The sequence below is a fragment of the Pelodiscus sinensis genome, unplaced genomic scaffold, assembly GCF_049634645.1.
Source record: "Pelodiscus sinensis isolate JC-2024 unplaced genomic scaffold, ASM4963464v1 ctg58, whole genome shotgun sequence".
In the NCBI taxonomy this organism is placed as follows: domain Eukaryota; kingdom Metazoa; phylum Chordata; order Testudines; family Trionychidae; genus Pelodiscus; species Pelodiscus sinensis.
In genome coordinates, this window is record NW_027465922.1 from 553,622 (window position 1) to 574,540 (window position 20,919).

General features: G+C 64.3%; 1 protein-coding gene across 8 annotated transcripts in view; it reads right to left on the reverse strand.

The window, feature by feature from the left end:
• Positions 1-10,433: 10,433 nt before the first annotated feature.
• LOC106731447 (C-type lectin-like) overlaps positions 10,434-20,919 on the reverse strand; it is a 46,261-nt gene continuing 35,775 nt past the window's right edge. For 4 of the 8 annotated variants that reach the window (XM_075916744.1, XM_075916745.1, XM_075916743.1 and 1 more), the window contains 7 exons: positions 20,426-20,550; positions 19,034-19,129; positions 18,498-18,577; positions 16,849-16,943; positions 15,922-16,059; positions 12,973-13,084; positions 10,435-11,793 (listed from right to left, as the gene is read on the reverse strand). In XM_075916744.1, the coding sequence (XP_075772859.1) occupies positions 11,693-11,793; positions 12,973-13,084; positions 15,922-16,059; positions 16,849-16,943; positions 18,498-18,577; positions 19,034-19,041 (534 nt within the window). In that variant the 5' untranslated portion in view covers positions 19,042-19,129; positions 20,426-20,550 and the 3' untranslated portion in view covers positions 10,435-11,692. Of the gene's footprint in view, positions 11,794-12,972; positions 13,085-15,921; positions 16,060-16,848; positions 16,944-18,497; positions 18,578-19,033; positions 19,130-20,425; positions 20,551-20,919 lie in introns of all 8 variants that reach the window. The other 4 variants (XM_075916748.1, XM_075916747.1, XM_075916746.1 and 1 more) reach the window with 2 other exon arrangements.

A 20,919-nucleotide genomic window follows, 5' to 3' on the forward strand; every position in this document is an offset into this window, starting at 1 on the left:
GAAGAAGGAGGAGGGGAAGTATCAAACTATGGTAGCCATATCTTCAGTACTGTGTGTAGATGTGATCTCCTCACCCCAGAAAAGATATTTTGGCCTTGAAAAAGGTTCAGAAAAGGGCAACTACAATGATGAGGGGTTTGGAACAGGTCCCATATGAAGAGAGGCTAAAGGGACTTTTCAGCGAAGGTCTGGGTGGCAGCGGGTGGCTGGCTCGATCCGTGCCAGGTGCAGGGTCTGCTGGCTGGGTGCTGGCAGGCTTGCACCTGGCACGGGCACCGTAGCCAGCCCGTGCCCCTTTAAGGGATCCGGGGCCGGGAGGGGGGCATAGAGTTTCCCTGGTGTTGGCCAGAGTGGCCACCAGGGAAAGCCGGGGAGGGCTAGCCTCCCACTAGTTCGAATGAAGTGGCTACACAGCCCTTAATTCGAACTAGGCGTTAGTCCTCCTGGAATGAGGTTTACCTAGTTCAAATTAAGTTCGAACTAGCGGTTTGCCTGTGTAGCGCCTCTCAAAGTTAATTCAAACTAACGTCTGTTAGTTCGAATTAACTTTGTAGTCTAGACAGACCCACACAGAATCAGAAGAAAGTAGCTTTTGTTTGACCCCTCACATGGTCCCCTTTGTACCACTTTTGGGGCGAACAACCCCCCCCCCCCATGGGTGCAGCAGTGACCCAGATGCTTCCCTCACAATCCAATAATGTGACAGGTTATAACCTCTCCCCTGTGTAAGGGGGCTGGGGGGGGGGGCACAGGGAGCACTGGGGTGTCTGAGGGGAGGTGGGGGATGGGTTATAACCTCTCCCCTGTGTAAGGGCGGTTGGGGGGGGCACAGGGAGCACTGGGGTGTCTGAGGGGAGGTGGGGGATGGGTTATAACCTCTCCCCTGTGTAAGGGGGGCTGGGGGGCACAGGGAGCACTGGGGTGTCTGAGGGGAGGTGGGGGATGGGTTATAACCTCTTCCCTGTGTAAGGGGGGCTGGAAGGGCACAGGGAGCACTGGGGTGTCTGAGGGGAGGTGGGGGATGGGTTATAACCTCTCCCCTGTGTAAGGGGGTCTGGGGGGCACAGGGAGCACTGGGGTGTCTGAGGGGAGGTGGGGGATGGGTTATAACCTCTCCCCTGTGTAAGGGGGGCTGGGGGGGGCACAGGAAGCACTTGGGTGTCTGAGGGGAGGGGGGGGATGGGTTATAACCTCTCCCCTGTGTAAGGGGGACTGGGGGGGCACAGGGAGCACTGGGGTGTCTGAGGGGAGGTGGGGGATGGGTTATAACCTCTCCCCTGTGTGAGGGGGGCTGGGTGGGGCACAGGGAACACTGGGGTGTCTGAGGGGAGGTGGGGGATGGGTTATAACCTCTCCCCTGTGTAAGGGGGGGCTGGGGGGGCACAGGGAGCACTGGGGTGTCTGAGGGGAGGTGGGGGATGGGTTATAACCTCTCCCCTGTGTGGGGGGGGCTGGGGGGGCACAGGGAGCACTGGGGTGTCTGAGGGGAGGTGGGGGATGGGTTATAACCTCTCCCCTGTGTAAGGGGGGCTGGGGGGCACAGGGAGCACTGGGGTGTGTGAGGGGAGGTGGAGGATGGGTTATAACCTCTCCCCTGTGTAAGGGGGACTGGGGGGGCACAGGGAGCACTGGGGTGTCTGAGGGGAGGTGGGGGATGGGTTATAACCTCTCCCCTGTGTAAGGGGGGCTGGGGGGCACAGGGAGCACTGGGGTGTCTGAGGGAGGTGGGGGATGGGTTATCACCTCTCCCCTGTGTAAGGGGGACTGGGGGGGCACAGGGAGCACTGGGGTGTCTGAGGGGAGGTGGGGGATGGGTTATAACCTCTCCCCTGTGTAAGGGGGACTGGGGGGGCACAGGGCGCACTGGGGTGTCTGAGGGGAGGTGGAGGATGGGTTATAACCTCTCCCCTGTGTAAGGGGGACTGGGGGGGCACAGGGAGCACTGGGGTGTCTGAGGGGAGGTGGGGGATGGGTTATAACCTCTCCCCTGTGTAAGGAGGGCTGGGGGGCACAGGGAGCACTGGGGTGTGTGAGGGGAGGTGGGGGATGGGTTATAACCTCTCCTGTGTAAGGAGGGCTGGGGGGCACAGGGAGCACTGGGGTGTCTGAGGGGAGGTGGGGGATGGGTTATAACCTCTCCCCTGTGTAAGGGGGGGCTGGGGGGCACAGGGAGCACTGGGGTGTCTGAGGGGAGGTGGGGGATGGGTTATAACCTCTCCTGTGTAAGGAGGGCTGGGGGGCACAGGGAGCACTGGGGTGTCTGAGGGGAGGTGGGGGATGGGTTATAACCTCTCCCCTGTGTAAGGGGGACTGGGGGGGGGGCACAGAGAGCACTTGGGTGTCTGAGGGGAGGTGGGGGATGGGTTATAACCTCTCCCCTGTGTAAGGGGGACTGGGGGGGGGGCACAGAGAGCACTTGGGTGTCTGAGGGGAGGTGGGGGATGGGTTATAACCTCTCCCCTGTGTGGGGGGGGCTGGGGGGCACAGGGCGCACTGGGGTGTCTGAGGGGAGGTGGAGGATGGGTTATAACCTCTCCCCTGTGTAAGGGGGACTGGGGGGGCACAGGGAGCACTGGGGTGTCTGAGGGGAGGTGGGGGATGGGTTATAACCTCTCCCCTGTATAAGGGGGTATGGGGGGGGGCACAGGGAGCACTGGGGTGTCTGAGGGGAGGTGGGGGATGGGTTATAACCTCTCCCCTGTGTAAGGGGGACTGGGGGGGGGGCACAGAGAGCACTTGGGTGTCTGAGGGGAGGTGGGGGATGGGTTATAACCTCTCCCCTGTGTAAGGGGGACTGGGGGGGGGGCACAGAGAGCACTTGGGTGTCTGAGGGGAGGTGGGGGATGGGTTATAACCTCTCCCCTGTGTGGGGGGGGCTGGGGGGCACAGGGCGCACTGGGGTGTCTGAGGGGAGGTGGAGGATGGGTTATAACCTCTCCCCTGTGTAAGGGGGACTGGGGGGGCACAGGGAGCACTGGGGTGTCTGAGGGGAGGTGGGGGATGGGTTATAACCTCTCCCCTGTATAAGGGGGTATGGGGGGGGGCACAGGGAGCACTGGGGTGTCTGAGGGGAGGTGGGGGATGGGTTATAACCTCTCCCCTGTGTAAGGGGGGCTGGGGGGCACCGGGAGCACTGGGGTGTCTCAGGGGAGGTGGGGGATGGGTTATAACCTCTCCCCTGTGTAAGGGCGGTTGGGGGGGGCACAGGGAGCACTGGGGTGTCTGAGGGGAGGTGGGGGATGGGTTATAACCTCTCCCCTGTGTAAGGGGGGCTGGGGGGCACAGGGAGCACTGGGGTGTCTGAGGGGAGGTGGGGGATGGGTTATAACCTCTTCCCTGTGTAAGGGGGGCTGGAAGGGCACAGGGAGCACTGGGGTGTCTGAGGGGAGGTGGGGGATGGGTTATAACCTCTCCCCTGTGTAAGGGGGGCTGGGGGGGGCACAGGAAGCACTTGGGTGTCTGAGGGGAGGGGGGGGATGGGTTATAACCTCTCCCCTGTGTAAGGGGGACTGGGGGGGCACAGGGAGCACTGGGGTGTCTGAGGGGAGGTGGGGGATGGGTTATAACCTCTCCCCTGTGTGAGGGGGGCTGGGGGGGGGGCACAGGGAGCACTGGGGTGTCTGAGGGGAGGTGGGGGATGGGTTATAACCTCTCCCCTGTGTGAGGGGGGCTGGGTGGGGCACAGGGAACACTGGGGTGTCTGAGGGGAGGTGGGGGATGGGTTATCACCTCTCCCCTGTGTAAGGGGGACTGGGGGGCACAGGGAGCACTGGGGTGTCTGAGGGGAGGTGGGGGATGGGTTATAACCTCTCCCCTGTGTGGGGGGGGCTGGGGGGGCACAGGGAGCACTGGGGTGTCTGAGGGGAGGTGGGGGATGGGTTATAACCTCTCCCCTGTGTAAGGGGGGCTGGGGGGCACAGGGAGCACTGGGGTGTGTGAGGGGAGGTGGAGGATGGGTTATAACCTCTCCCCTGTGTAAGGGGGACTGGGGGGGCACAGGGAGCACTGGGGTGTCTGAGGGGAGGTGGGGGATGGGTTATAACCTCTCCCCTGTGTAAGGGGGACTGGGGGGGCACAGGGAGCACTGGGGTGTCTGAGGGGAGGTGGGGGATGGGTTATAACCTCTCCCCTGTGTAAGGGGGACTGGGGGGGCACAGGGCGCACTGGGGTGTCTGAGGGGAGGTGGGGGATGGGTTATAACCTCTCCCCTGTGTAAGGGGGACTGGGGGGGCACAGGGAGCACTGGGGTGTCTGAGGGGAGGTGGGGGATGGGTTATAACCTCTCCCCTGTGTAAGGGGGACTGGGGGGGCACAGGGAGCACTGGGGTGTCTGAGGGGAGGTGGGGGATGGGTTATAACCTCTCCCCTGTGTGAGGGGGGCTGGGGGGGGGCACAGGGAGCACTGGGGTGTCTGAGGGGAGGTGGGGGATGGGTTATAACCTCTCCCCTGTGTGAGGGGGGCTGGGTGGGGCACAGGGAACACTGGGGTGTCTGAGGGGAGGTGGGGGATGGGTTATCACCTCTCCCCTGTGTAAGGGGGACTGGGGGGCACAGGGAGCACTGGGGTGTCTGAGGGGAGGTGGGGGATGGGTTATAACCTCTCCCCTGTGTGGGGGGGGCTGGGGGGGCACAGGGAGCACTGGGGTGTCTGAGGGGAGGTGGGGGATGGGTTATAACCTCTCCCCTGTGTAAGGGGGGCTGGGGGGCACAGGGAGCACTGGGGTGTGTGAGGGGAGGTGGAGGATGGGTTATAACCTCTCCCCTGTGTAAGGGGGACTGGGGGGGCACAGGGAGCACTGGGGTGTCTGAGGGGAGGTGGGGGATGGGTTATAACCTCTCCCCTGTGTAAGGGGGACTGGGGGGGCACAGGGAGCACTGGGGTGTCTGAGGGGAGGTGGGGGATGGGTTATAACCTCTCCCCTGTGTAAAGGGGACTGGGGGGGCACAGGGCGCACTGGGGTGTCTGAGGGGAGGTGGAGGATGGGTTATAACCTCTCCCCTGTGTAAGGGGGACTGGGGGGGCACAGGGAGCACTGGGGTGTCTGAGGGGAGGTGGGGGATGGGTTATAACCTCTCCCCTGTGTAAGGAGGGCTGGGGGGCACAGGGAGCACTGGGGTGTGTGAGGGGAGGTGGGGGATGGGTTATAACCTCCCCTGTGTAAGGAGGGCTGGGGGGCACAGGGAGCACTGGGATGTCTATGGGGAGGTGGGGGATGGGTTATAACCTCTCCCCTGTGTGAGGGGATTTGGGGGGCACAGGGAGCACTGGGGTGTCTGAGGGGAGGTGGGGGATGGGTTATAACCTCTCCCCTGTGTGAGGGGGACTGGGGGGCACAGGGAGCACTGGGGTGTGTGAGGGGAGGTGGGGGATGGGTTATAACCTCTCCCCTGTGTAAGGGGGACTGGGGGGCACAGGGAGCACTGGGGTGTCTGAGGGGAGGTGGGGGATGGGTTATAACCTCTCCCCTGTGTAAGGAGGGCTGGGGGGCACAGGGAGCACTGGGGTGTCTGAGGGGAGGTGGGGGATGGGTTATAACCTCTCCCCTGTGTAAGGAGGGCTGGGGGGGCACAGGGAACACTGGGGTGTCTGAGGGGAGGTGGGGGATGGGTTATCACCTCTCCCTTGTGTAAGGGGGGCTGGGGGGGCACAGGGAGCACTGGGGTGTCTGAGGGGAGGTGGGGGATGGGTTATAACCTCTCCCCTGTGTAAGGAGGGCTGGGGGGGCACAGGGAACACTGGGGTGTCTGAGGGGAGGTGGGGGATGGGTTATCACCTCTCCCTTGTGTAAGGGGGGCTGGGGGGCACAGGGAACACTGGGGTGTCTGAGGGGAGGTGGGGGATGGGTTATAACCTCTCCCCTGTGTAAGGGGGGCACAGGGAGCACTGGGGTGTGTGAGGGGAGGTGGGGATGGGTTATAACCTCTCCCCTATGTAAGGGGGGGTTGGGGGGCACCGGTAGCGCTGGGGTGTCTGAGGGGAGGTGGGGGATGGGTTATAACCTCTCCCCTGTGTATGGGGGGCTGGGGAGGCACAGGGAGCGCTGGGGTGTCCGAGGGGAGGTGGGGGATGGGTTATAACCTCTCCCCTGTGTGAGGGGGGCTGGGTGGGGCACAGGGAGCACTGGGGTGTCCGAGGGGAGGTGGGGGATGGGTTATAACCTCTCCCCTGTGTAAGGGGGCTGGGGGGCACAGGGAGCACTGGGGTGTGTGAGGGGAGGTGGGGGATGGGTTAGAACCTCTCCCCTGTGTGAGGGGGGTTGGGGGGGGGGGCACAGGGAGCACTGGGGTGTCTGAGGGGAGGTGGGGGATGGGTTATGACCTCTCCCCTGTGTGAGGGGGGCTGGGGGGCACAGGGAGCACTGGGGTGTCTGAGGGGAGGTGGGGGATGGGTTATGACCTCTCCCCTGTGTGAGGAGGGGCTGGGGGGCACAGGGAGCACTGGGGTGTCTGAGGGGAGGTGGGGGATGGGTTATAACCTCTCCCCTGTGTAAGGAGGGCTGGGGGGCACAGGGAGCACTGGGGTGTCTGAGGGGAGGTGGGGGATGGGTTATAACCTCTCCCTGTGTAAGGGGGGCTGGGGGGCACAGGGAGCACTGGGGTGTCTGAGGGGAGGTGGGGGATGGGTTATAACCTCTCCCCTGTGTAAGGGGGGGCTGGGGGGCACAGGGAGCACTGGGGTGTCTGAGGGGAGGTGGGGGATGGGTTATAACCTCTCCTGTGTAAGGGGATATGGGGGGCACAGGGAGCACTGGGGTGTGTGAGGGGAGGTGGGGGATGGGTTATAACCTCTCCCCTGTGTAAGGGGGGCTGGGGGGGCACAGGGAGCACTGGGGTGTGTGAGGGGAGGTGGGGGGATGGGTTATAACCTCTACCCAGTGTACGGGGAGGTTGGGGGGCACAGGGAGCACTGGGGTGTGTGAGGGGAGGTGGGGGATGGGTTATAACCTCTCCCCTGTGTAAGGGGGGCTGGGGGGCACAGGGAGCACTGGGGTGTCTGAGGGGAGGTGGGGGATGGGTTATAACCTCTCCCCTGTGTAAGGGGGGCTGGGGGGCACAGGGAGCACTGGGGTGTGTGAGGGGAGGTGGGGGATGGGTTATAACCTCTCCCCTGTGTAAGGGGGGCTGGGGGGGCACAGGGAGCACTGGGGTGTGTGAGGGGAGGTGGGGGGATGGGTTATAACCTCTACCCAGTGTACGGGGAGGTTGGGGGGCACAGGGAGCACTGGGGTGTGTGAGGGGAGGTGGGGGATGGGTTATAACCTCTCCCCTGTGTAAGGGGGGCTGGGGGACACAGGGAGCACTGGGATGTCTATGGGGAGGTGGGGGATGGGTTATAACCTCTCCTGTGTAAGAGGGTATGGGGGGGGGCACAGGGAGCACTGGGGTGTCTGAGGGGAGGTGGGGGATGGGTTATAATCTCTCCCCTGTATAAGGGGGGGTTGGGGGGGCACAGGGAGCACTGGGATGTCTATGGGGAGGTGGGGGATGGGTTATAACCTCTCCCCTGTGTGAGGGGGGCTGGGGGGCACAGGGAGCACTGGGGTGTCTGAGGGGAGGTGGGGGATGGGATATAACCTCTCCCCTGTGTGAGGGGGACTGGGGGGCACAGGGAGCACTGGGGTGTGTGAGGGGAGGTGGGGGATGGGTTATAACCTCTCCCCTGTGTAAGGGGGACTGGGGGGCACAGGGAGCACTGGGGTGTGTGAGGGGAGGTGGGGGATGGGTTATAACCTCTCCCCTGTGTAAGGAGGGCTGGGGGGCACAGGGAGCACTGGGGTGTCTGAGGGGAGGTGGGGGATGGGTTATAACCTCTCCCCTGTGTAAGGAGGGCTGGGGGGGCACAGGGAACACTGGGGTGTCTGAGGGGAGGTGGGGGATGGGTTATAACCTCTCCCCTGTGTAAGGGGGGGCTGGGGGGCACAGGGAGCACTGGGGTGTGTGAGGGGAGGTGGGGGATGGGTTATAACCTCTCCCCTGTGTAAGGGGGGGCTGGGGGGCACAGGGAGCACTGGGGTGTCTGAGGGGAGGTGGGGGATGGGTTATAACCTCTCCCCTGTGTAAGGGGGACTGGGGGGGCACAGGGAGCACTGGGGTGTGTGAGGGGAGGTGGGGATGGGTTATAACCTCTCCCCTATGTAAGGGGGGGTTGGGGGGCACCGGTAGCGCTGGGGTGTCTGAGGGGAGGTGGGGGATGGGTTATAACCTCTCCCCTGTGTATGGGGGCCTGGGGAGGCACAGGGAGCGCTGGGGTGTGTGAGGGGAGGTGGGGGATGGGTTAGAACCTCTCCCCTGTGTGAGGGGGGCTGGGGGGGGGGCACAGGGAGCACTGGGGTGTCTGAGGGGAGGTGGGGGATGGGTTATGACCTCTCCCCTGTGTGAGGGGGGCTGGGGGGCACAGGGAGCACTGGGGTGTCTGAGGGGAGGTGGGGGATGGGTTATGACCTCTCCCCTGTGTGAGGAGGGGCTGGGGGGCACAGGGAGCACTGGGGTGTCTGAGGGGAGGTGGGGGATGGGTTATAACCTCTCCCCTGTGTGAGGGAGGCTGGGGGGGGCACAGGGAGCACTGGGGTGTCCGAGGGGAGGTGGGGGATGGGTTATAACCTCTCCCCTGTGTAAGGGGGGGCTGGGGGGCACAGGGAGCACTGGGGTGTGTGAGGGGAGGTGGGGGATGGGTTATAACCTCTCCCCTGTGTAAGGGGGGCTGGGGGGGCACAGGGAGCACTGGGGAGGTGGGGGATGGGTTATAACCTCTCCCCTGTGTAAGGGGGGGCTGGGGGGCACAGGGAGCACTGGGGTGTGTGAGGGGAGGTGGGGGATGGGTTATAACCTCTCCCCTGTGTAAGGGGGGGCTGGGGGGCACAGGGAGCACTGGGGTGTCTGAGGGGAGGTGGGGGATGGGTTATAACCTCTCCCCTGTATAAGGGGGTATGGGGGGGGGCACAGGGAGCACTGGGGTGTCTGAGGGGAGGTGGGGGATGGGTTATAACCTCTCCCCTGTGTAAGGGGGGCTGGGGGGCACCGGGAGCACTGGGGTGTCTCAGGGGAGGTGGGGGATGGGTTATAACCTCTCCCCTGTGTAAGGGGGGGCTGGGGGGCACAGGGAGCACTGGGGTGTCTGAGGGGAGGTGGGGGATGGGTTATAACCTCTCCCCTGTGTAAGGAGGGCTGGGGGGGGCACAGGGAGCACTGGGGTGTCTGAGGGGAGGTGGGGGATGGGTTATAACCTCTCCCCTGTGTAAGGAGGGCTGGGGGGCACCGGGAGCACTGGGGTGTCTGAGGGGAGGTGGGGGATGGGTTATAACCTCTCCCCTGTGTATGGGGGGCTGGGGAGGCACAGGGAGCGCTGGGGTGTGTGAGGGGAGGTGGGGGATGGGTTAGAACCTCTCCCCTGTGTGAGGGGGGCTGGGGGGGGGGCACAGGGAGCACTGGGGTGTCTGAGGGGAGGTGGGGGATGGGTTATGACCTCTCCCCTGTGTGAGGGGGGCTGGGGGGCACAGGGAGCACTGGGGTGTCTGAGGGGAGGTGGGGGATGGGTTATGACCTCTCCCCTGTGTGAGGAGGGGCTGGGGGGCACAGGGAGCACTGGGGTGTCTGAGGGGAGGTGGGGGATGGGTTATAACCTCTCCCCTGTGTGAGGGAGGCTGGGGGGGGCACAGGGAGCACTGGGGTGTCCGAGGGGAGGTGGGGGATGGGTTATAACCTCTCCCCTGTGTAAGGGGGGGCTGGGGGGCACAGGGAGCACTGGGGTGTGTGAGGGGAGGTGGGGGATGGGTTATAACCTCTCCCCTGTGTAAGGGGGGCTGGGGGGGCACAGGGAGCACTGGGGAGGTGGGGGATGGGTTATAACCTCTCCCCTGTGTAAGGGGGGGCTGGGGGGCACAGGGAGCACTGGGGTGTGTGAGGGGAGGTGGGGGATGGGTTATAACCTCTCCCCTGTGTAAGGGGGGGCTGGGGGGCACAGGGAGCACTGGGGTGTCTGAGGGGAGGTGGGGGATGGGTTATAACCTCTCCCCTGTATAAGGGGGTATGGGGGGGGGGCACAGGGAGCACTGGGGTGTCTGAGGGGAGGTGGGGGATGGGTTATAACCTCTCCCCTGTGTAAGGGGGGCTGGGGGGCACCGGGAGCACTGGGGTGTCTCAGGGGAGGTGGGGGATGGGTTATAACCTCTCCCCTGTGTAAGGGGGGGCTGGGGGGCACAGGGAGCACTGGGGTGTCTGAGGGGAGGTGGGGGATGGGTTATAACCTCTCCCCTGTGTAAGGAGGGCTGGGGGGCACCGGGAGCACTGGGGTGTCTGAGGGGAGGTGGGGGATGGGTTATCACCTCTCCCCTGTGTAAGGGCGGCTGGGGGGGTACAGGGAGCACTGGGGTGTCTGAGGGGAGGTGGGGGATGGGTTATAACCTCTCCCCTGTGTAAGGAGGGCTGGGGGGCACCGGGAGCACTGGGGTGTCTGAGGGGAGGTGGGGGATGGGTTATAACCTCTCCCCTGTGTGAGGGGGGCTGGGGGGCACAGGGAGCACTGGGGTGTCTGAGGGGAGGTGGGGGATGGGTTATAACCTCTCCCCTATGTACGGAGGGGCTGGGGGGCACCGGGAGCACTGGGGTGTGTGAGGAGATTTGCTTGGAGGCTCTTTGCTGGCCGGGGGGGGTTGACGTGCTCGGTGCGGCGGGTTTGGTGCCTAGGGAGGGCCCCCAGGCTCGCACTGGAAGTCGCCCCGGTGCTGATCCGTTGGCCCTGCTCTGACCCTCCCCGCGGGGCCCAGACACCCTGCTCTTGGTCTGGGGTTCCTGTTCCTTGCCTCGGGAAGGGGGGACACTCCCTGGGGCAGGTTCCTCTGGGAGGCAGCCGCTCCGGGGGGGCATCGGGGCCCCGCCTGCATGGGGCTGGGAGAGCAAAGGCCGGGGGGGGTCGCCCCTGGGGGGAGAGAGGGTCCTCGCTGCTCTCTGGGGTGACCGGTTCCCCCGACTCTCCCTGCGGCCCGGCAGAGCTCAGTGGGGCCGGGCCTGGGGGTCAGAGCCGGTCTGGTCCTGGGGTCAGTGCCCAGCCCCTCCCCCAGGGCAGGGCCCGTTCGGACCCCTCGACCCCCAGGGCTGAGTCAGTCCAGCCCTTGCGGCACCAGGGGGGCTGCGCAAGGAGCCATCTGGGGGGTCCCTGCTCTGGGCCCTGCCTGGGGCTCCCGCGTGGGACCTCGCTGGGGCCGGTCCGAGCTGCAGCTGAACTCGAAGGGCCTCGGGCCGCCGGCCTGGGACCCTGGGGCTGCGGCTTGGCCGGGCGAGCGTGAGGAGACCCCCCTTCTCGGAGGCTGGGCCGGGCAGCAGACAAGGGGACGTGCTTAGGGGTCTGCGGGGGGAGGACACCCCGTAGGCCAGAGGGAAGGGAAGGGAAGGGAAGTTCCCCGGGTCACACCACCGCCTCCGGCAGGGCTGGGCAAGGATCCAGGAGCCGGGCTCAGCGCTTTCTGGCGCGTGTCCCTGCCCGTGGCAGAGGGAGGCCCGAGAGAGAGGGACACGCTCAGAGCTGGATGCTCAGGGGACGTTTATTTCACGGCGCGGGGGTTGTGGAGCCGAATGTGGGGGCCACGGGGGGAGCAGGGGGCGGGGGGAGGCAGCGTCACACCGCGATGCTCCGCAGCAGGGACCTTGCACCAGGGGCGCCGGAGGGACCCGGGTCTCTCGTCCGGAGGGACCCGATTCACTGCCCGGGTGCGGGGAGGAGCTGCCTCCCGCAGGATCCCCGCTTGCACACGAAGCGGAACGTCTCGTTGCAGGGATAATCGTGCCAATTCTGAAAATCTAGGGGGAGAAGAGAGACCGGGCCTGAGTGCAGACGGCTGGGCCGTTCCCGCCGGACAGCGACCCCTCCCCAGCCCCGTGCGGTCCCTGCCCGGAGCCCGGGTTCCCGGCCTGCCGTGCGCAGAGCACGGTCCTCCCTCGGGCACCGCTTCCGCTGCTCTGGGGCTGGCCGTGCCCTGCCCCGCGAGCAGACAGCGGGGGGAAGGGGCGGGGCGGGCTCAGCCCCTCAGCAGCACCCCAGGCCGCAGGGAGCTCCGCTGACGACTGTGCCATGCCACACACGTACCACGGGCAGAGTTAAGGTTATGTGGGCAGCCTTGCTCTGGCACTTCCTGACTTTGGGACCTTCATGTCCCTCTCATGTCATTTGGGGGCCCTGGGGCAAGTGGCTGCTAGTTGCCAGAGTGTGTCACCATCTAGCTCGCCCGGCTCCTGGCTGGGGCAGGCCTGTCCCGGGAGAAATGGATTTGGTCCCAGAGCCCCGGCCCTGCCCCCTCATCCCCGCCCCCAGGCTGCAGGCTGCAGGCAGTCAGTGCCCCGTGCCTGTCGTGCTCAGTCGGTGAATGTTCCCAGACTGTGCAGCACTTTCACAAGAGCTGGGGGGTGCAAACGCTCGTGAGGAACAGCACCCACAAGGGGAGCAAAGACAGCTCCAGGCCCCATTCATTGTGTGGCTCCGTGCTGGCTCAGCTCAGCCCCGGTGCCACGGGCAGGAGAGCAGCAGCAACACAGAGAGATCGCCTGCTAGCTGCTCGGCAGGGAACCCCCTCTGGGGCTGGAGTATGGGTGTGTGTGTGTGTCTGCATGTGCACATGTGTGTATATGCATGTGTGTGTCTGTGTGTATTTGTGTGCATGCATGTGTGTCTGTCCATGTATGCGTTTGTGTGTGTGCGTGCATGTGCATGTATGAGCACATGTGTGTCTGTGTGCGTGCATCTCTCCCATCTGTCACAGGAGCAGACATGAACAAGCCCGGGGAGCTGGGGGCAGCAGTGTCACCGGGTCAGACCAGGGCCCCCCCTGACTGCTCTCCCAGGCTGGGGCAGGGAAGACAGAGGAGCCGGGGTCGGCCCTGCAGCCGCTGGGGCTGCCAGATCCATGTCTCTGGGCCCGTGGGCAGAGCGAGACAGGGCCCTGGTGGGGCGGCGAGTGGGGGGGGGCTGAGCTGCTGGCTCACCTGGCACTTTTAACACCACACATCGCTCGTTTTGTGATTGGCCATCAGGCTGTCCAGTCCCCCACACGGTGAACTTGGCCGGGGAGCGATCGGCCCAGCCCCAGCACTGAGTCTGCAGAGGCAAAGGAGAGGAGACCCCGTGAATCCCAAGGTCACCAGCTAGAGCGTCGCCCCTTGGCTACGTCTAGACTGGGATGATTTTCCGCAAATGCTTTTAACAGAAAAGTTTTTCTGTTAAAAGCATTTGTGGAAATGAGCATCTAGATTGGCCCGGACGCTTTTCTGAAATAGCACTTTTTGTGCAAGAAATCCCCGATTGCCATTTTCGCCATCAGGGCTTTTTTGCGCAAAACAAATCTGAGCTGTTTACACTGGCCCTCCTGCGCAACAGCTTTTGCCCGAATGGGAGCGTCAAAGTATTTGCGCAAGCAGCACTGATTTCTTACACGAGATCGTCAGTGCTTTTGCGCAAAATCAAGCGGCCAGTGTAGACAGCTGGCAAGTTTTTCCGCAAAATCAGCTGCTTTTGCAGAAAAACTTACCAGTCCAGACACAGCCCTTGTGTTTATGAGCTGCCCTGTTGGCCCCGAGCATGAGCCGCTCTCCACTGGGTACCATAGCTGGGTCCCAGACGCGCAGGAGCCGATGCAGAGCGCGGCCGAGAACCCTCCCGCGAGCTCCGCCCCCGACGGGCGCGGCCCCACGACTCTCTTCCAGCACCCGCCAGCCCAAAGGCTTCCAGAACCATCCGCCTCCGCCCGCACACGGGCTGGTGCGTTTCTGTCGCACCCCTGCCTAGGGTTGCCAGATGGTCTCCCAAAAAATACCGGACACCCATATTCCTAAAAAAGGAACATGGGATAAGCGGCGATCGCAACCTCGCCTCCCAGCTGGGACTCCCAGCCACTCCCCCCGCCCCTGCCAGGCTTCCGTCTGGTCCGCAGCCGGAAAAATCAGAGAATATCAGACATTGCACATTGCACGTGTCCGATGGGCTCTGATTTTTTTTACTGGACAGAGCGTGCAAATACCAGACTGTCCAGTAGAATACTGGACACCTGGCAGCCCTATCCCTGCCTCAGTGGCAAGTGCCCTTCCTGGTGCTAGGCAGGTAAACTCTGGCTCAGCCCAGCTGTGGGACAAGAGCGTTTGAGGGGCTGGCCAGGCCCGTCCCAGCTGTGTGTCCCCTTGGTGACTCGTGCTGCACAGCACATGACTAGGAAAGCTAGTAAAAGACAGCGCGTCCAGTCAGCGCTCGCTCTGTTTCAGCGCTGTGACGTAGTGGGGGTACTTTGCTGTTTTCTAGGCTGGGGCTGTGGGTGACCCCCACTGGCTGCTGCCTGTACCACGGCCCAGCCGAGTAGCTGATGGGACAGGGAGGTGACCTGTTCTACCGGTTACCCCCCAGGGAGAGGAACAAAGGGAGGCAGGCGGAGGGCAGCCCCTGGCTGGGGGGCAGAGCTAGAACTTGGGCAGTTTCTGTCTGGTATCATGGAGGAAGCAGCCTAGGGAAAGGGGCTGGGGTTTAGGGGCCCAGTCTCCCCCATCTCAAGGGGGCTGAGGCATCCTAGGCCTGCCCTGGAACCAGATTCCATCTGTGCTGTGTCCTGGAGAAGCAATAAACTCCCTCTATTCTACCGGCTGGGGGAGTCTGTCTGTGCCGCTACGGGGGTGCAGGAGGCGGGGGACCCCGACGCGCCATCACAGGCACTTCCCTTCTTTTCCAGTTGTCCTTTCTCACTGGGCTGGGGGCCAGGGGCTGCACACGCTGGGACTGGCCCAGGCCTCTTTGGATGCCTGAGGGGCCTGTTTCTGTGTCTGGGATCCCGGCTTCCTGACCCTCACCCCGGGCTCAGCTCTGGCTCAGGAGGTGCCTCCGGGGTCCCCTCCTGCCGCTGCCCCTCGGCCAGGCATTAATTCCTGAACCGGGCACTGGAGCCACCTCCTGCTCTGACCATTAAGCCTCACCACCCACGGCCCCTCCCGATTGTCTATTGCTTGAGCTGCCGGTTGCAGAGGGACGGGAAAGCTGCTTGTGCCGTGGGGGTGCGACAGCCGCACACGCTCTAGTGCGAGCCCATGTCCCAGACACGCTGACACGGCACCCACACGGAGCGCTGCCCCTGGGCCCCACCCGCCCGTGAGCCCAGTGCGGGGCCACCTGGGCTGGGGGCTATGGGGGCAGGGCCCTGGCTCGGGGACAAGCAGGGCCTGGCAAGCCCGGAGCAGCAGAGACGGGGGATGCGGAGGGGCCCAGCAAGGACCAGGGGGCAGAATCGGCGGCAGCAGGAGCCAGGGAGCAGCCCACGGAGCAGGGTGTGTGTGGACATGGCAGTGGGGTGGAGTTTGGGGGGCGCAGCACTTGAGCCACTGGGACTTGCTGTGACCTGGAACTGATTCGCCTTCTGCAGCTCGGGGGTATCGGCACCTGCCCGTCCTGCCCGCCCAGCAACCGCCCGTCCTGAGCCGGTGCCTGGTGGTTCCTGGGACCCCGAGTGTCCTACAAGGCTGGGGGCTGAGGAGCCTCTGGCCAGGGACCCGCCCCGGCCAGGCCCAGCAGAGAACCCACAGACTGGCCCTGGGCTGCGCTCGGCGGTGGGTGTTGGGCTCTGATCCTGAGACTTAAATCCCTGGAGGCTGTAGCCCTCGTCTAGACGTCTCGTCTCGAGGGGGGGGGCGACTCGTGGCCTGGGCTGAAAAGTCGGAGCACAACGGGCCTGGGCCGAGTGTCACTGTGGATGTCAGTCACAGCGGGCTGGGCTCTGTGCCGGGTGTTGGGCACTGACCCTGGGACTGACATCACAGGCGGCTGTAGACTGTTTTCACCCCGTCCCACTGGAGATCCTGCTCTCGTGGGACCCCCCCCCACCCCACAACAGCCCCCCACTGAGCAGGGAACAGAGCCAGGGGAGGGAGGGGCCGCAGGCGGAGCGGGCGCCGGGCACTCACCTCCGAAGGGTCCGAGAGTCCGATCCAGACGGAACCCGACCCTGGGTTCTGCCTGACGTATTTGGCCACCATGTTATTTTCTCCGGCGCTGAGAATGGAGACGAGATGGGTTCCCGCGCCCTGCTCCTGGCACTCGGCCTGGGCCAAGAAGGGACAAAGCCAGTTACCCCATTTCTGCCCCCTCAACCCGCTGCCGGGCCGTGGGGTGGGCGCCGCTGGCTGCACCACTCCCTGGGCCGGCCCTGGCTCCGGGCTCTGCCGGGCGCTGGCTGGTCCCAGGACGTCCTGACCCCGCGCTGGCCCCACAGGCCACGGGGCAGCGCCGCGGGAAGGGCTTTCCTGGAGATCCCACCCGGCCCTGAGCCGCTCCCCGGCCCCGCCCGGACGAGTCCCCAGCCCCAGGCGCCCGAGTCGGCTGGACGGGGCAGCCCCGGGTCTGCTGCTGCGTAGCCGCCCCCAGGGCCAGTGGGAGGGAGGGCGAGGCTGGGCGGTGAATAGTGATGCAGGCGGCAGAGCTGGGCAGGGCTGATATGAGCCCTGCGTGACTGACACAGTGCCAGGGCGCCCGTCCAGGGCCCAGCGAGCCGGCCCCACCCACCGTAGGCACGGAGCCCGGGAGCCGGGCTGAGCAGCTCGGAGGGGGCAGGCACCAGCCAGTGCCTGGGAGCTCTCAGTGCCGTGATACACCAGGGCGAGTGTGAGCCTGGAGCGTGTAAACACAGGACTGGGGGGCACGAGGGGTGTTACACGTGCACGGGGCTGGTGAGAGCAGCACAGAGACAATATGGCTTGTGTAACAGGAAATCCTGCCTCACTAGAGTGCTCTGATATTCCCCCGACCCTCCCCCGCCCAGCGCCCTTCCCCCGATACTCAACCCACCCCTCCCCCACCCAGTGCTCTGAGCCCCCCTGCCTCCAGCCTCTCACCTGGGCCTCCTGCCAGGTTCTCTGTTGGGGGAAGTATTTGTAGCAGTCGCCTTGGTGGGATTTCCAGCCTTCGGGACAGAACCCGGCCTGTGTCCCTGTGGAGAGGATGCCGAGGGCCGGTTAGAGGCTGTTTCACACCACACCTGTTCCTTCCCAAAGCTTGGGTAACCTGGGGAGGGCTGTGGCTTCAGGGGAGGTCTGGGGCTGCAGGGGAGGTCTGGGGCTGCAGGGGAGGGCTGGGGCTGCAGGGGGGGGGGTCTGGGTTGCTGGGGAGGTCTGGGGTTTCAAGGGAGGTCTGGGGCTGCAGGGGGGGTCTGGGTTGCTGGGGAGGTCTGGGGTTTCAAGGGAGGTCTGGGGCTGCAGGGGAGGTCTGGGGCTGCAGGGGAGGTCTGGGGTTTCAAGGGAGGTCTGGGGCTGCAGGGGAGGTCTGGGGTTTCAAGGGAGGTCTGGGGCTGCAGGGGAGGTCTGGGGTTTCAAGGGAGGTCTGGGGCTGCAGGGGAGGTCTGGGGCTGCAGGGGAGGTCTGGGGTTTCAAGGGAGGTCTGGGTTGCTGGGGAGGTCTGGGGCTGCAGGGGGGGTCTGGGTTGCTGGGGAGGTCTGGGGTTTCAAGGGAGGTCTGGGGCTGCAGGGGAGGTCTGGGGCTGCAGGGGAGGTCTGGGGCTGCAGGGGAGGTCTGGGGTTTCAAGGGAGGTCTGGGGCTGCAGGGGAGGTCTGGGGCTGCAGGGGGGAGCTGGGGCTGCAGGGGAGGTCTGGGCTGCAGGGGAGGTCTGGGTTGCTGGGGAGGTCTGGGGTTTCAAGGTAGGTCTGGGTTGCACGGCACGAGGCGGGGGAGGGGACGCTGTGCAGGGAGGGGTCAGGCAGCAGCTGAAGCCGTGGCAGTGGCCGACGGGCCCGGTGCCCTGGGGTTTCGCAGCAGAGGGCGTCTGGCTCAGTGAGCACCGCTCAGAGTCGGGGGCTGACGCGCCAGCTGGCAAAGAACCGAGTGGCTCGGCGTGTGTCTGCGCTGCGGCGCCGTTAGGGGCACGGCTGGGCCGCTACCCTTGCACCGCTCTGCGACGTAGCGGGGGGGCTGCACGCCCTTGTGACCCTGGGCCCACGCTGGCGGGGCAGTCACTGGTCACTGTGTGGGGCTGGGGGTGACCCCTACTGGCCTGTACCTGTAGCACTGCCCAGTGGGGGGGCCCTGAGAGGAGACAGGTAGCTCATGGTTAGCAACGTCTCACCTGGCCAGGGGAAGGAGTTTGAACAGAGGAAGGGGGGGCTGCCTGGGGGGAGTGTGAGACCGGTGGCTGGGAGAGGGGGCAGTCTTGGCTGGGCAAACATGAAGAGAACAGACTAAGTCAAGCGCTAGTTCAGGGGCAAACCCTGTCAGAGCATGCTGGTGGCTTCCGTTGGCAGGGTACGAAGCCCTGTGGCTGGGGGAAGCGGTAGATGCGGTAGAGCTGGACTCTAGACTTGTGTGAAGAAATACTCCCTTCTGTTTGTCTGAAACTCGCTACCTATTATTTTGGTGACCTTTGTTCTTGTGCTAGGAGGAGTAAATTAGGGTATATCTACACTGGCACCCTAGCTCTCATAGCCACGTCCCAGCTCCTACCACGGCAACCAGTCCCCGAGGGCTCCGGCTCGAGGGGCCGGGCCGGGACTCACCTGCTAGCGCGGGGCTGCAGACCAGGCAGCCGAGGAGGCAGAGGGTGACGAAGGCGACTGGCCCCATCTTCTCGCTGCCCCTGAGGAGCAAACACACAAGGGAGATGGGCCAGGAGAGCCCGAGACACCCCCAGGGCCACCCTCCCCCCTCCCATGGGGCAGTTCATGGGGGAGCACTTCAGAGCTGGGGCTGTTTGCTGAGGGGCCTGGCTGAGGGGGAAGGGCCCTGGGGATCCATCTCCCACCCCGAGGGGCAGGCTCAGAGTCCCCCATGGGCAGGGGAGCTCCCTGGACTGGTCTCCAAGAGCCTGGCAGCACCGTCCCCTCCCCCACTCTCCCAGCACAGAGCAGGGCAGGGGCCTGGGAGCAGAGCGGGTGGGGGGTGCTCAGCAGGGTGCCGGGGCCGCGCTGTGGGGAGGGAGGGGCTGAGACAGCCCCAGTGACACACAGGGCAGCTCCGGCCCAGGGCTCGTGTATCTCCCACTGCCCAGCACCCAGCACGGAGGGGAGAAGGGCCGGGAGGGGCAGGGACTCACCCGTCCATCCGTCTGTCCGTCTAGGCAGCTGGCGGGGAGCGCTGAGGGTCGGATCCAGCCTGTGCAGGGCGCTGGCTCTCCAGGGTATTTATTGCCCTACATGGAGGGCGGGGGAGGAAGGGGAGGATGCTGAAGATGCAAATCAGCCCAGCTGGCAAACGTGGACCCGCACCCAGAGCAAACAGAGACTCGGGGCCTGGCCGGCAGCCAAGCTGGGACCATGGAGAAGCCTTTGTCAGGGTGAGCTCCAAGGCAGAGCCACCGGGTGAGGAGCCCGGGTCTCTGCCCGAAGCTGAGTCCTTCCCCCACCCCCGGCCACCATCACGGCCGCCTCCCCGGGCCGGAGGGCAGCTGCCTCCCCTCCAGCCTGGGGTTCAGTGGGGATCACCGGGGCGGTGCAGCCCGTCTCCAGTCCCCGGCAGGGCCAGGACCAGCCGCCTTGTGGGATGGGGCAAGAATCCCAGCACTGGCGGCGAGGCCACAACGAGCTTTGGGGAAGATGCTGCCTGACCCCCGTGGTCAGCACCAGCCCATGCCCTGAAGCAGGAGGGCTGACGGGGCGGGGCTCCGGGACAGGGTTATCCGCACGGTCGGATCCCGGCATGTTCGCGCTCTCCCTGGAAATGTCCACTCATCCTCTGAACCCCGCGAGGCAGCTGACCTCACGCTACCCTGTGGCAGTGAGTTCCGCCGTCTAACGGCATGTTAAGCAAGACTTGCCTTCTGGTGCCTTCAGGACGTGACAGTCCCTGTCCCAGGCGTGGCCGCCCCATCGAGCGCTACAGCAGCACTGACGGTTCCACGAGGAGTAACGGTAGAGAGCCTAATCCGAACTACCTACTCCATGCCCCGTGTAGCCGCGGGCACGGTGTCCGCACTAAGGGGGATTTAAAAATGGCGGCGCCCGGCAAGATGCAAATGAAGCCCGGGATATTTAAATCCCAGGCTTCATTTGCAACTTGGAATGCCTGCATTAGCCCCCTAGTTCGAACTCGGGTGGCAGTGTAGACAGACCCTGACAAATTTTGCTCCAGATCCCTAACTGGCCTCCTCAAGGATTGAACTCACAACCCGGGTTTAGCAGGCCAATGCTCAAAACGCCAAGCTAGCCCTCCCCCGAGGTTGTGCTCCAGACAAGGGGTGCAACTTCATTGGTAAAGCTAACAGGCAGCGAAGCCTTCCAGGAAATATTGTCTAATGATGAGAGACAGGGAGAAAGAGGAGCAGACAGAACTTAGGAGCAAGTCATTAGACATCAAATCATGCCTCATACTTAGTCTAATCACCAACACTAACAAATACGTTTCTGCTACATTATTCCCCCTTTTGACCCCGCAAGACCAATTCCTCAGTGGGTCACACCTCTTTGCAATTCTTTCAGTACTGACTCACAATTCGAGCCTGTGGTTCTCCCGTCCCAAGGGCCCAGCCGCAGGCCCGGGTCACTTCATACATCGGCTCTCACCCAAAAGAGCTCGCTGGGCGTCCTTTAGCAGCTCCCATCGAAAGGTTTCTGACTAAAAGAAAGAAAGGAAAAGCTGAGAGTAAAATTGTTAAAGGAAACCAAATCACATACACCAATCAGGAAACTCCTGGTGCAGGCGCTCAGCAGAGATGGAACAAACTGGCAGATCAAAAGACTCTGGAGCACGTCTGGGGTCAGGGTGGGTCCAGACATCCTGCCTGGCCTCTGTCCGTAGCCAAGGGGCTTCTGGAGCAGGACGCAGGACTGAAGACAGAGACGGAGGAGCCCTGAGGATCCTGCCACCTACGCCGCTGTGCTAGGACAGGGGAGGGCCTGGGAGTGGGGCAGTTGCTGGCTGGGAAACATGAAGGCTGTGTCTCCACTGGGCCACTTATTCTGGAAAAGCAGCCGCTTTTCCGGA